The sequence below is a fragment of the Mustela erminea genome, chromosome 16, assembly GCF_009829155.1.
Source record: "Mustela erminea isolate mMusErm1 chromosome 16, mMusErm1.Pri, whole genome shotgun sequence".
Classification (NCBI taxonomy): Eukaryota; Metazoa; Chordata; class Mammalia; order Carnivora; family Mustelidae; genus Mustela; species Mustela erminea.
In genome coordinates, this window is record NC_045629.1 from 82,127,411 (window position 1) to 82,141,266 (window position 13,856).

Genomic DNA, 13,856 nt, shown 5'->3' on the forward strand with positions numbered 1-13,856 from the left:
AGCCTCTCCGTCCCAGGCCGCACCTCCCGAGGCCTTATCACCGCCCAGCTCTCAGCTCGCTCACTGAGCTCCGAGCGCACGGCACGGCCCTGGGGCCCCACCACCGTACCTGGCCTTTGCACCCACTAACCCTCACCTGTTCCCTGGCCCCCTGCCCACCTCCCCTACCTCGCCGCCGGGAGTGCCTTGCGTGGGGCTTGTGCTCTGCGAGTATCTGCGGAGCATGCGGACCATGTCACAGGGACACCGAGATTGGGCAGCAGGGACCCTGGGTCCTTACCTGGATGCCAGCGTGGCTACACAGGTAGAAGTCAAACTCGGTCGGGTGGGTGATTTTCGTGTCCACAGTTGTGCCTGCTGGAATGTTTCCACTTTTCCCAACCTTCAGCAATACAGGAACCCGTTAGACACGTCCAGGGACAACAACAGAAAGCAAGCAAGCCCCTCAGCCTCACCCACGCCACCTTCAGATGCTGGCCCTTCCCGACCATGGGTGGCCGGATCTTGCTGTCCTTAAGTTGGCTACGCACTGACTGAGCACAACAGCACGAAAATAGAGCCTGACAATAGCCCTCCGAGTGAGCAAGTTCCTGTCCTACGAGGGCTGGGGTGCTTTTCCCCCCAGGTCTTGTAAGGTCCCAGGAAAGAAATGCAGGTGTCTTCCCTTCACTGAAGAACATGCACGTAGCGCTCGAAGGGCTCACTGTTGCTGCTGAGGGCACCGACAGCGTACACATCTAAAACCGTGCACAACAGACACCCGGCGGGCCGCCACCCGTGCACAAGCACACCTGACATTCAAGGCAGACGAGCTAGACTGCCCAGAAGGCTCAGGAGCGCCCTCGCTGGCCCGCTGGCTCAGTCACCACCAACCAGAGGGCACGCTCTCCATCAGAAGAGCTCTCCATCCCCCCACCCAGGCCCTCCGAGAAGCAGGGGGACGGGCTGGGTTACAGATGGTACCAAACCACTCAACTCTAAATGTACATTCTGGGATTGCAGAATCACCAAGCTCCCAGCTCCTGCTGCTGGGGCCGTGACAACGCGCAGGCTCTGGAACCCAGCCGTGATCAGGAAGTCACTGACTTTTCAGCTCCGCAACTTCCACAGACACACACGCATGTGCAAGTCCCAGGTCCCTCCTGGGCCTCTTTGGATTACTTCCTGTCAACCTTTCTCACACCTTCCAATGTTTAAAAGTCAAGTATCTGAAAACGGTGCCCCCCCCGCCCCGATTTAGACTTTATCATCCCTCGAGTACTTTCATTTCTCGCTACACATTTAAGTCTCCGTGAGCACGACACTGTGTTACCGCACAGGTGTTCACACAGGGCAGGTGCATCATATATCCTGCCACTTGCAGTTTTGCTCAATACAGACGACTCTGAGATGTATTCACATGCTGCACAGTCTACCCTGCTCGTCGCTGGGCAGCACGCCAGCACAGGACTACATCACGATGCTTCCTCCTCTTAGTAGACGAAGTACTGCTATCAGAAACAACGCTGCAATGAACATTCGTCTACTTGTCTCCTTACACACACGCAGGTGGGCTTCTGCAGGGCTGCAGTCACCAGACTGCATCCGAGCTGACTGACCAGTCTGCACTCCCGCTGGAAGCACAGGACAGTCTTCGTAATAACACGTTTACTCTCTGCCAAGGACAACGCAAAGTGCTTGGGACCTTCCCAACACCCTCAGGAAGGTGCTCCCAGGAGGCCGACACCTGTGGCCACGTAGCCCAGATGCTGGGGGTGGACTGGCTCTAGACCTGTGCTCCTGACCACGGCCCAGCACCCACATCCTTGCCAACACTTGGCTGTTATCAGGATAACTTCATGAGTGCCCCCCTGACCCCCGCCCCCGTTACTTCCCATTCTCTAAAAAATTTTGTGTAAGATTATTCTTTGATAGTTTGGTAAAACTTGCCTATAAAAAAATCTGCATAAACTTCACAAAATAAGCTAAATAGTTTCTTCTTTTTTCCTATTCTCTGCCACACTTTAAGATCATCTATTCTTGAAGGCTTGGTGACACTTGCCTGTAAGGCTCCCTGGGCCTGATGCCTTTTGGAAAAGATGATCCGATGATCCTCCGGAGCTGGTTTTAGTAATTTCCCTGATTTCACAAACAATCATGTGTATCTATCTCTTCCCGTTCTTCTAATGTATCTATCAGCATAAAACTGATGCATCCCAAGATGACTTAAGTAACACATCCCCCTTCTGGGGTCACAGACTCTTTTGGTTCTTGACATGGTTACGAGTATCGCCTTTTTTCTCTCCCTGAGTCCTGCTAGGTCTCTCTATCTTCAAAGAAGCAGGTTTCCTTTGTGTTCATCTGCTCAGTCTTCTTCATCATCTCCCACGGAGAGGGGCTGGGGTTTAGAAACAGGCTGACCCTGAGCCCGTGTGGCTCCTGGCGGGGCGGTTCACAGGCGGAAGCGGGAGGAAGCCTGAGCACACCGGCTCCTCGGCCTTCCCTGCACACCCAGGGCCAGCAGCTCCTCGGTCCTCCGGCCCCGTCGGCTCCCCGGCCGGTCCCGTCTCTCACCTCCCAGCGCGTCCGACTCCGCCCTCTCTCCAGGACAGCGCCAGCCGCGCTGCACAAAGTCCGACACGAAATCTTCTTTTCATTCAGTTCTGGTTACTTTGTAGTTTTTATTCCCTTTGCATGCTTACTGCGTGTGCGACTTAGAAGTGAATTTAAAATTTCAGGTTTTCTTAAATGTCTTTTTCGTTCTGCTGATTTAAAGTCTAACTTATGATTTAAAAAAAAAAAAAACATGGTTTGCCCCATAGATCTATTTCCAATAGATTTGGCAATCTCCCAAGATCTCCTTGTGACCAGGAACAAGGCGACTTTCATAAGCCTTCCACGTGCACGCGAGCGTCCGCGGCAGGACGCTCGCCGTGAGACCTGGCCTGGTCGCCCCCCTCCCAGCGTCTGGCTTTCGGTCGCGCGTGCCTGCCCGCGTGTCTGACCGTGCTGTGTTAAAGCACGCCTCTCTGATGGAGGGTTTGTCATTTTCTCCTGGGAATTCTGTCTGGTTTTCGCGACACGGTATTTTCTTCCTTTTACGTATTTTTAGGTCAGTACGTTAGGTGTGTCGAAGCCCACGGCTGTTACATCTTCTTGGTGGATGTGACCCTGCGATTGTGACAAACTGTCCCGTTCTCTCACTACAATCTGTATTTCGCCCTCGCTGTGCCTTCTCTGGTGTGGGGGCCCGAGCAGCGGGAGGGCTGCTGGCTCTCAGGGGAGTGTCCCCTTCCCTGCGGGCACTGTCCCTTTTTACAGGCGGCTACAAGATGCTGCACACTTTAGGACACTAGGCTATTTGTATGTTCATTTTTATTTCTCCTGTTGAGAACATGGAAAATACCTGTAACCAGAAGATTCCTACCTTTCTTCAACTGTCGCGATTTCTTAGCTGTTCGATCTATAAACCTTGCCTCTCCCTTGTGCTTGTTATTCTTATTCTGAAACTCCCAGGAGACACACCCTGGGACGGGCTCCCCGGAGCCCCACCACCCACCAGCTTCAGCACCCCACCACCACCACTCCCGACGGTCCCCAGTCTGTATCTCAGAGACTCTGCCCAGTGTCTTTGTCATGGCTGCCACAGGCCTTTTTTCAGAGCCAGGGGTCTGGTAATTTCTTTACTAGACAAATGAGATCTCCTGCCCGGTCCTGTCCCAGGCCTGTGGGATGAACGGGTCCACACATCTCACCAGCCTGAGGTCAGCCCTTCTCCAGCGCCCAGGGCCGGGTCTCCATGAAGCCCCTTGTCAGGGCTCTGGGCACGGGCTGAGCAGACACCTGGGTCCCTCATGGCCCCACAGCCTAGGGCCGACCTCAGGCCGCTCCTCCAGCCCCAGAACCTCACCCGCTCGTTCTTGTCGGTGCAGAACAGCCGTGTGTGGTGCCTTTTCTGTACAACGATGAAAGTGATCCCGGGCTGGTAGTCTTTTTCTAGCTTAATACACGCCTCACGAATGGCCAGCAGCTCATGGTGGAGAACCTGAGGGAAAGAAAAGATGAGTTTAAGGATGGTTCTTTTTTTTTTCTTTAACAGTACCTTTCTACCTCGGAATAAACCCCTTAATAACATGCGCTACTTGACAACTCCTAGTAGGTCAGTCCTCCCGCTGTGCCGGCTTGTGGTCAGCGGTGTGACTGCCTTTCTGCATTTGCTTTTTTGTTTCTATAATTGAGCAGATGAAACCCAGGTGTCATAGTTAAATGGTTTAAATTAGATAGTGCATACCATTCCTCAGCACGGTTTCTAGAATGTTCTGAGTGCTCCATAAACAACACCCGTCACGCGCTTAAGTAAGAAAGCACAAAGGGAGACACACATGAACAGATCAAGTCAACAACTCGTTTTCCGTGCCGGAGAGGAGGGAGAGAACCCAGCGGAACGAACACTGGCTCAGGAGTTAAACCGGGGTTCACACCCTAGTCCTGCCGCAGGTAGCTGTGCAGCTCTGGGAAAGCCATGGGCCCTCTCTGATGCCCAGCTTTTTTTCACTTTTCAAGTGGGAACACCCTACCGTGCAGGCCTGCTGCAAAGACTAAAGGAGGGTACCAAGCGCCTGGGAGTCAGGGCACAGGGACATGATGACGCTGTTCTCCGCCTCTGTGTCCGAGACAAACAGGCAAACAACGTCTCAGGCCATGATGAGGCCACTCCAGGAACCACACACCTTAGATTTTTAACCACGGTCTGAATCAAACATCGTGTTGTTTCCAAAGTGTCTTGGGTTCTGGGTTGAGAACCGCCAGCTGCGGGGATCCCGTTAGGCACAGGCTGTTCCCAGAGTGACAGACACAGAAGGCGCAGACCCCTCTCCAGCAGGAATGGCTGTGGTGGGGGGTGGGGGGAAGGGGACACAGAAGGGGGAACATTCTCTACCAAGGGAAGCCAAGAGGTTTTGTACAAGAGGTGCCTTCGAGGTCGGCACACACTGGGCCGTGGATGCTGGGGGCGAATGTCAGAGGGACCAACCCTGCCCCTGCAGCAGCAATCTGAGGCCCTGGCCAGAGGCTTGACTCCCTTCTTCCCACTGACCAAGGGCCTGCGGTGGGGGGGGGGGTATGAGCTGTGGCCCCCTTCTGGAGCAGGAAGGTTTAGGTATTCTCTAGCCTGCATGTCCAGGGGAGCCTGGGGCCTCGGACACACAGCAGCGCAGGACTGGACACAGGCCCCCAGATCTTCTGCCTTCCCAGCTAACATCTCCCAGAGAGGCGCGTGTGGGGACGGGGTGGGTGGAGGTGTAACTGGCTAGGATCGATGTGGGGGAGACACATTCAGGGCATGGTCTCCCGAGCGCTGGGTGAGGACGGAGGTCCCCGCAACAGGGAGGGACCGCAGGTGCTTGGAAGCAGAGCACAGCAGCAAGATTCCGCACCTGTTCTCCTGCCGTTTCACTCCGCGTCTGACGCCCCCGTCCCCCGCCTTCTGGACTGCGGTGCAAGCCCGCGATCCACACGTCACCCAAGACCCCATCCGGACGGTGGCTGGTCCCACAAGCCCTCCTCCCAAAAGGGACTCCTGCCCAGCTGCCCTCCTGGCCCCCTGCCAGAGCCGTCACCAGGGCTCTGAGGCCTCCACCCTGCAGCCTGCCTTTCCCGCCACACATGGAGGTGACCCCAGACACAGTGGGGGTCCCCAGACTCTCCCCACCAGGCGCCCAGAAGGGCACCCAGCCGAGCCGGCCCAGACCCGACCTCCCCTGGGGTTCCTCGTCCCCTCCGCCCTGCCTGGGCCCTGCTGGGCTGGTGGCCTGTTCCCAGCCCGCCGTCCAGACGCGGCCACACGAACTGTGCGGGAGAACAGACGTCAGCGCGCCGGACGGACACTCTGAGACCCCGGAGGCGGCCGCGGGCACCCACCTGCTGGAACTGGCCCTCGGAGACGCCGTCGCGGTAGAAGATGATGCGTGTGGGCTTGAAGCGCGTGGACTTGTAGAACTGAATGAGCAGCTCGCGGACCATGGTGGCCAGGTCCTGGATGATCTCCTGCCGGTGCTGCTGGACCCGCACCGTGGCACAGTAGCGGTTGGGGTGCGCGTCCATGCTGCCCACGACCTGCGGGGACGGGCGAGGACACGTGTCACCCCCCAACTCACGGCACAGTCGAGGGGCCGTGGCGCGTGGGAGTCGAACCTGCTGTCTCGGTGTTTCTTTTTGGGACGTGGCCACCGTGCTTACTAAACACGGGACAGAGAAGAAGTGTGCTGCGAGCATCTGATGAAAAGGCGGCGACTCTGCTGAACCCCGACTGCCCGCGAGCCGAGCTGGCTGAGCGCCATCAGTCCCACAGAGGCCAGATGAGGAAGCTCTCATTTCCTCAAAGCACCACGCTCCCCCAGAGAAGCTGCCTGCCCATCAGGGCACAGCCCTGCTCCCTGGGAATGGGGCACCACCCCGAGGGCAAGCTGGCGAGAGCCCAAGGGGCACAGTTCCTCAGCAAGGAGGGGCTGGGGAGCGTCTCACCAGGTGGAAACCGCACTCCAGGCAGGACGCGGAGGTTCCGTAAGGCTGAGTCCAGGAGGAAGAGTCACATTACCGAACGCTGCCTTGCCAGAGGAACACAGCCCGAGTGACACCAGACGCATCCAGCGTGTGTGTGTGTAGGGGGGCACAACGGACCCTGGGGAAGCCTGCACCTCCCGGGGGCCCAGCCTCCCTGGATGGCCAGAGGGTGGCTGGCCCTGTCCAGTCCACACACGTGGCAGCTGCTGCCCGTCTGTGACTGCTCCAGAAATAGCCGCCATGATGGAGGGAATGGGACACGAAGCCCCTCATGCGGGAGCCTGACAGTGCGGCGGCCCCCAACGCCCCACACAGCTCAGACCCTAACCCTAAGCCTCGGGCTATCTACAGCTGTGTTTTCTGCTGCTTCTCTTGAGCAACAGAGCTCGGCTTTTCTGGACTTCACGTGTCGGCTGAGGAAACGAGCGGTGACCCCACGAGGTTATGACTCAGCAGAGTGACGCAGCCCAGAGCCCAGCGTGTAGCAGGTGCTCAGAAAATGTCAGCCTTCTCTGATTAGTCTGGAGGCTCGACAAGTGGCCCTACGTGGGGTCAGGCCTGTGACAGGACGCACAACAGCCCGGAGGTCACGCTGGTAGTCCCCACGGGGGACGCAAGGGACACAGACCTTGAGCCTGATGCCTCCTCCCTCCACCCGGCTGCCCAGGAGGCAGAAGATGGGGGCCCCGTCAGAGACAGCACCCTGGCCCTGCGCACCCCTTCTCCAGTCCACGCCATTCCACACGCCCTTGAACAAAAGGCCGTTACGCTGCCCCTTCTGGGCCCTGTTGGCTGGGGCACAGAGCAGGGGCCCAGGTCAGCCTCCAAGGGCAGGAGACAGCTGGCGAGCGGGTGTGCAGCACAGGCGTGCAGGGCCTGGAGGCAAAGCCCTCGGAAGCCGAGAGGAACTCATGGGCAGATGGAGGGCAAGACCTCCGCTGAACTCTGACCGTAACTACTTCACATTTAGTGCTTTAGAATAAACGAAAATGTTTAAAAAGAGTGCAGCGTAGGGAAAGTAGGCCAACGAGCCCTGCACAGCATCGGCCGCCACAGGCAGAGAGCACCCAGGCCCCCAGGAGCTGCAGGCGGGGTCCCACAAGACGGGAGTCACGACCTCCTGGCTTCTCAGACACACTCAGCCACGTGCAGAGTCCCCTCCAAATGCCAGTTTTCCACGAGACTCTGTTTTGCCAGCTGCTCCACAAACCACTGCGGGTGTTGGGGGCAGCTCTGGCCACATGCCCTCCCACAGGCAGCCTGGCCAGGGCACAGGTCCCACGTGTGGGAGGACGTGGCCGCCGCGGCCCAGCGGAAGCACGGATACTCACAGCGGCGATGGAAGGCTTCTTCCCGTCCCCAGCGGGTGGGTGAGTGACGTCGGCCCCCAGGAAGATGACGGGCTGCTGGAACACAGGCGGCCTGCAGAGGGAAGCCGGAGTGTCTCAGGCCTGTGCCCCCGAAGAGCGTCACTTGCGTGGCAAAGGCACTGTCGTTGTCTTTTTGACAAAAACCTCGTATTTTCTGATGGCCCACACAGAAACCCTGGCCGATAAAGCCACAGGAAGTCTGAGCTCTGCTTCCAAAGAAACAACCCAGTGCAGGGGACGAGGGATAGAAGCAGAGACAAGACGGGTCAGGCGTGCACGGCTACAGAGGCTTCTGTGTGCTGGAACGTTCCACATTCATCAGATGTGCTGAGTCTCTACGTTCAGGTTACGAATTCACGAGACGACGGTGTACACGCGGGAGCCCACAAGCGGGAGAGTCCCGTACTTGCCTCCCACCTGGGACCTGCAGCCACACTCCCCTGCGTCGTCCTGCGGTCCAGCGGCAGCTTGGGGCTGGGCCGTCCTGCGCTGCGGGGGCCGCCCTCCACTCTGCAGGATGCTCAGCAGCACCCCTGCTCTCAGCCCACGGGGTGCCAGCCCCCTCCCCCCAGGGCTAAGCACAACAAGGGCTTCCTCTCCTCGTTGTTCAAATGCAGTGTTCCAGCACTTTCCTGAAGAGGCTGTGTGCACGGGGTCACATGCTCGCTTTGCCTTCCAGAGCTGATGCTCTCTGCGGCTTACTGTTTTCTTCTGGAAAACGCAGCCGAAAGGAACACGGACGTGAGCACACACAAGCCAAGCGTTTTCGGACGGCCTGGCCCGCCGCGCTCGCCAGAAGCTCCCGCCGCTGTCCTTGCTGCCCCGCGGTGAGAGGCCCAGGGGCCCGCCCAGCCCGGAGCGGAACTCACTGGGGAACGGTCCCCGCAGGACTCCCGCTGGCCAGAGCCCCACCCCCCCGGAGCCCAGAGGTGAGGGAAGGGCTCCGAGTGTGTATGTCATGTGTCCGTGTCCACGCAACGTGCACCGGCTCCCCCCTGCAAGCTCCGGCGTGCTGCCAACCACACCCGGGGGGGCTCTTCTCCCGGGGGTCCTGGGACACGGAAGTGGGACACTGGCGAGCTCACGGGGGCTCCCCCGGGCGGCCACGCGGACGGACCTGCCTCTGGGCCCTGTCGTGGACCGCGGCCCTTCTCTGTGAGCCTCCAGGGCCCGGCCCCATCCTGGCTCTCCCCGGCACCGGTGCCGCGCCCTCCTCCCAGCTCCCTAACCCGCAGCTGTGACTCCCGCCTCCACGGGGAAGCCACACCTGCCTGCAGACTCCGTTCCTCCAGGAGGCTCGCCTGCTGCTAAGCTCCTGCCACTGCACCCGCGTTCCCCACCTCCCAGCAGCCTCGGCCCCTCCCACCAGACGTCCTGCTGCCATGGCAACAAGGCTCCCTGCACAAGGTCCCCCACCCCTGCGTGGCAGAGTCCACACCATGTGACATAGGCTGCAGTGCCTCTGGGGTCCAGGACCTGCTTGGTTCTCCTCTACTCTCTTCTGGGGCCCCGCGGCTGGCTCCCAGGCTCCATGAACTTTTAACCCTGAAGCCTCCAGGGCAGCAGGCCTGGCCTCCCTCCTGTCTATGCCCTGCCCTGGGGGGTCTGCTGCCTGGCCTTCAATCCCAGCTCTCTGCTGCGGAGCCCTAAGCCCCCACCCCCGACAGCAGACCTGTTTCTGCTCACCCACCCGTGAAGCCCCTCTAGCACGCCCCCGCACGCCCCACCCCTCGTGCTGCTTAGGGCCACAGAGGCTCAGCAGAGCGAGCGCCTCGGACGCCTCGGACCCTCTCCCAGCCCACACCCAACCTGTCTGCGGGCCCCGCAGCGCCACCTTCCTAACATACCACCGTCTCGGGGCAGCCCCCACCCTCCCCCACGCCAGCGTCCCTCCGGAGACAACGCAGGGGCCTTTCAGAACAGACACCTCCAGGACCTGTGTCCTGCCCGGAGGGAGCCCCAGGCCACTGCCAGCAGCCCCCCACCCCTGGGTCCTGGGCTAGAACAACCCCCAGCTGTCCTGCCAGGCTCCCACCCGGGGCCCTTGCCTGAACCACGCCCGGGTCTGGAACACGCTTCTCGCAGGCATCCCCACATGCCTATGCCCTTCTGCTCGGCGCTACCTTCTCCACCAGTCCGTTGCCATAGAAACCCCAGCTCCTCACCCTCCTGAGCTCTGGTTCCTCTCACGATGTCACTGCTGCTCACCTGTCAAGACCCATGCGTGTGGGTCCCCCGAGTAGAGGCCTGGGACTCTGGCGGCTGCGGCCCCAGTCCTGGCTCACGGCCAGCACCCACGGAACAGAGCCCGCTGGTTGGGCGCTCACCGCCTGCCCTCGGAGGCTCCTTGGGTCTCCGTGGGGCCTGCGTGACTCGACCCCACCTTCCAGAGCCCGTCTTCAAGTTCAGTCGTCAGGCCCCAAATTCAGGGACTTTCCACGCCATCGCACGGCGACCTACTAACTCCCCGCATCGGGGGGACTCCATGTTCTGAAAGGGCGGCCCTCGCCCGCGGCCTTGCTGTGCGCCCACCAGAACGCCCCCGCCTGGGTCCCGACCCGGAGCCGTGCCCAGCCGCGCCCACAAAGGCAGCCCGGACAGGCTGTCGGCTGCTGCACACGCGGCCGTCTTCCCTGCCTCTGGCCCGAGCTCACGGAGGCAGCCAGACCTCCTGCTGCCTCCGGAGGGGCGGGGGGGCCTGACACACTGAAGAGTGAGCGTGGCGAGCGACCCGTGCTTACCCATGTCTGTCATCAAACCCGAACCCCAGGGCCCAGATGCTTCAGCAAGAACCCCCCGACAGCATCTGTCCCCACAGAGTTCTCTCCCTGCTGTAGCAGAAGCTGGCCTGCCCTCAGGGCGCCCAGGGCCCCACGCCAGGCCAAGAGGGACCAAGGACCCCACAGCCCCGCCCACTGATCCCATGCCAGCCCCACACCCCTACCCCAGCCTGGGGTCTGCCAACAGTGCGCCCTGCTGCGGAGCCTCTCAGGGTTCCAGGGGTCGGCTCCTGGTTCCGACGGCTTCAGGGGCACTCACTGGCAGCCCACACAGCAGTGACGTGTCGCTCTGCTGAGGCTCGTGTGCTAGATGTTCCGGGTGAGCTCCGGTTCTGACCCGCTCACTCCTTTCATAGCATGGCTGCCCCGTCCCACATCCCACGTCCCACATCCCAGGACCCCTGAGCCCTTCCTGCCCTCACCTCACTCCAAGACCCTCATATGCCCCTCATTCCCCAGACTCGGGGCGGCACTGCCCATGTCTGCTGGGACTGTCCAGGACGGTGCTTGGTGCCAGGGATCTGAAGGGGCCCACCCGTGCGCCACACCCCTGTCCCTCCGGGAACTGTGCTGCCCACCGCCGCACGTGGCAAAGCCGGCCTTACCTCCCCTGGGGCAGGAGGATGTTGTTCACGCCCCCCAGTTTGACATTGATCTTCAAGCAGAGGTTGGACAAGGTCTGGGGCGTGGTCCTCTGCACGTTCTTCATCTGCACGCACTGCGTGGCCATCCCCAGCACCGTGTCTCCCACGCGCTTGACCTCGGCTGCGGAGCACGGAAGAGGCACATGTTGGCAGCTCTCACTGGCCCCTCTTCCTCTGCTCACCCTGACAGCCCCCAACCCCGAGACTGCGACCGTCCGCATGGAAGCACAGCCACGGCAGCCCCGCAGGTGGTTACGCTGCTGGAAGGGGTGACTGGCAGGCAGGGGCAAGTCAGGCCCCGGAGCTCGAGTCTGGGCTCTGGCAGGACTGAGGAGCCTTTCAAGGACTTGCAGGGCCATATGGGCAGAGCCAGGCCGGCCCAGCACTCCTGGCTAGGACTGCTGCCTTCCATCACGGTGCTCAGGGTTATAAGCAAATCCTGAGTCATTAAAATAAAGACACTGGCATCCTCGACCTCCATAGCACACACACACCCGACTTGAAAGAGCTACCGAGCCTCCCCCCGCCCCGTTTCTGCATTCTTCATGAAGCCACTGTCAGCTGCTCCTGTGCACCCTGTGGAACATGGCACTTCGGGTTGGAAACACCGGTGGTGTCCTCCTCGCTCTTTGGAGATGGTGCTCAGAGAGGAGATGTGTGGGTTTTGCATATCTGATTCTGTCCCCATCTAGTTGGGGACCTGTCTGGGGACACTACCTGAGCTTCACGGTCCCCAGCCGCACCGCCTATCCTGGAGTCACCTGTCTGCACCCCCACTGCCCTGGGGCCTCCTGGAGGGGGGCTGGGACCCTGAACCTGCCAGGCCTGGGACATCACCGCAGGCGCTTGCTAAGTATTAGCTAAATGGACCCACGACTGCTGTTCCCGCCACTTCCAGTGAGCTCTGAGGCGGGCATGGAGACGGTGGTCCCTGCGATCCCTGTGCGGGCACCGAGTGGGCATGACAAGCTAACTGCAGGTGCCGGCCTCCAGGGAGGGTGGCCTCGGCGCGGATGTGGGAACAATGGGCCACGCACGAGCACTCCCCGGTGTGGCACACCCAGGCTCAGGCCGCGCCCAGCCCCCCCAGGGTCATGAAGGCAGGGGCCACAGGGACCACGAGAGCAGGGGGGCCTACCGTACACGGGGGTCTTGCCCGGCAGGATGACCACCACCAGCTGCAGGCCAGCGTACGTGTTCTTCAGATGCCTGAACATGGGCTCCACGCTATCTGCCCCCTGGGCATATTTGCAGAAGCACGGCTGGCCCTGGATGGGCATTCCAGCGTCCCTCGAGATCTTTCTGAGCTGCTCCGTGAAGGACCTGAAGGAGAAGGGTCAGTCGATGCGAATGCACGGCAAGTGCCCAAGGCTCCACACCAGCCAGAGGCCCCAAGGAAGGGCCCGGCTTCAACGGCCCAACCCCAAATCCCGTATTTTGACGTCCGTGTCCAAGTTTAAGACCTGGATGAAACCAGGACAACGCATCAACTCAAGGAGAAGGTGTGTGCACACACAGCAGTTCCCGCGAGCCACTCGCAGGTGTGGGACAGTGCTGTCCTTTCCCAGCAGGGGCCACCCAAGCAGCAGGCCTGACCGGCGTCCGGGTGCTGGTACAAGAACCCAGGGCTCTGGAACACCAGACACCGCCATGGGGAGGACAACTGTGAACGCCCCGTCCCCCTGGAATGTCCCCATTGATCTTGGGTGTACAACTTGGACTCGGATGACACTGCCGTGGGAAAGAATGGAACCGCCACAGCGAGAGGGACACCAGCAGCTGCCGCCGGCGGGCCTGGAGAAGTCACGGTGAGGGGAGGGGCTCAGACTCATCAACAGCTTCTATTTTAAACTTTGGAATAAAAATAACATCGCCTTCTACAGTGTGGTATGGACGCTCGGCCCAGGGGGGCCAGGGTTTGGCCTCCTGGACTTCAGTGCACTTAGCCGTGCGCTCACGTACACCGCGGGGGCGTTCACACCGGGCCATCAAGCACAGAGGAGCGGAGGCCAGAACACGGCGGAGAGGCGCCCGGGTCGACACTCAACTGACTTGTTTCCTAGTCTGCTCTGTGCTTCCGGCTCGCTCCGCTGGCCACATGCAAGACAGCCAGCTTCTTGGCCCCGGACTCCGCGCTCGGGACTGTCCGGGCCGGCCTCTGCTAGGATGCGCAGCAGCTACGTGCGCACCTCAGGCGTGGGGTTCCTTCCCGCTTCCACTGAGACAGGCGGGAAGCTCAAGCTTTCTTTCCGCCGTTGGGTCTGTTTGGCACGAAAGTGTGAGTGGCGAAGCTTCACGCTCATGATGCTACTTTCAAAGGGTCCAACGTCTGGACCAAGTAGGGACAATTTTTTTTTCCAAGTTTTTGTTTTTATGGTTTATTTTCCCGAGTAACTTGACTTCACTGAATGTAATTTTCTCTTTTGCATCTAATTTTCAAGTTTATTCATTTACTGCTTTGTTTCTTACATAATCTGTGCTACTTCTTCACACTCCCTCCACCAACAAGTCTGAGAAGGAAC

General features: G+C 60.1%; 1 protein-coding gene across 7 annotated transcripts in view; it reads right to left on the reverse strand.

The window, feature by feature from the left end:
• Nucleotides 1-13,856, reverse strand: part of AGO2 (argonaute RISC catalytic component 2) — a 94,564-nt gene that overhangs the window by 2,344 nt on the left and 78,364 nt on the right. For all 7 annotated transcript variants that reach the window (XR_004279742.1, XM_032316691.1, XM_032316688.1 and 4 more), the window contains 6 exons: nt 12,473-12,657; nt 11,296-11,455; nt 7,872-7,962; nt 5,899-6,093; nt 3,890-4,024; nt 281-382 (listed from right to left, as the gene is read on the reverse strand). Coding sequence is in view for 6 of the 7 variants with exons in the window: in XM_032316691.1 (XP_032172582.1) it covers nt 281-382; nt 3,890-4,024; nt 5,899-6,093; nt 7,872-7,962; nt 11,296-11,455; nt 12,473-12,657 (868 nt within the window). In the remaining variant the exon portion in view is untranslated. The remainder of the gene's footprint in view (nt 1-280; nt 383-3,889; nt 4,025-5,898; nt 6,094-7,871; nt 7,963-11,295; nt 11,456-12,472; nt 12,658-13,856) is intronic.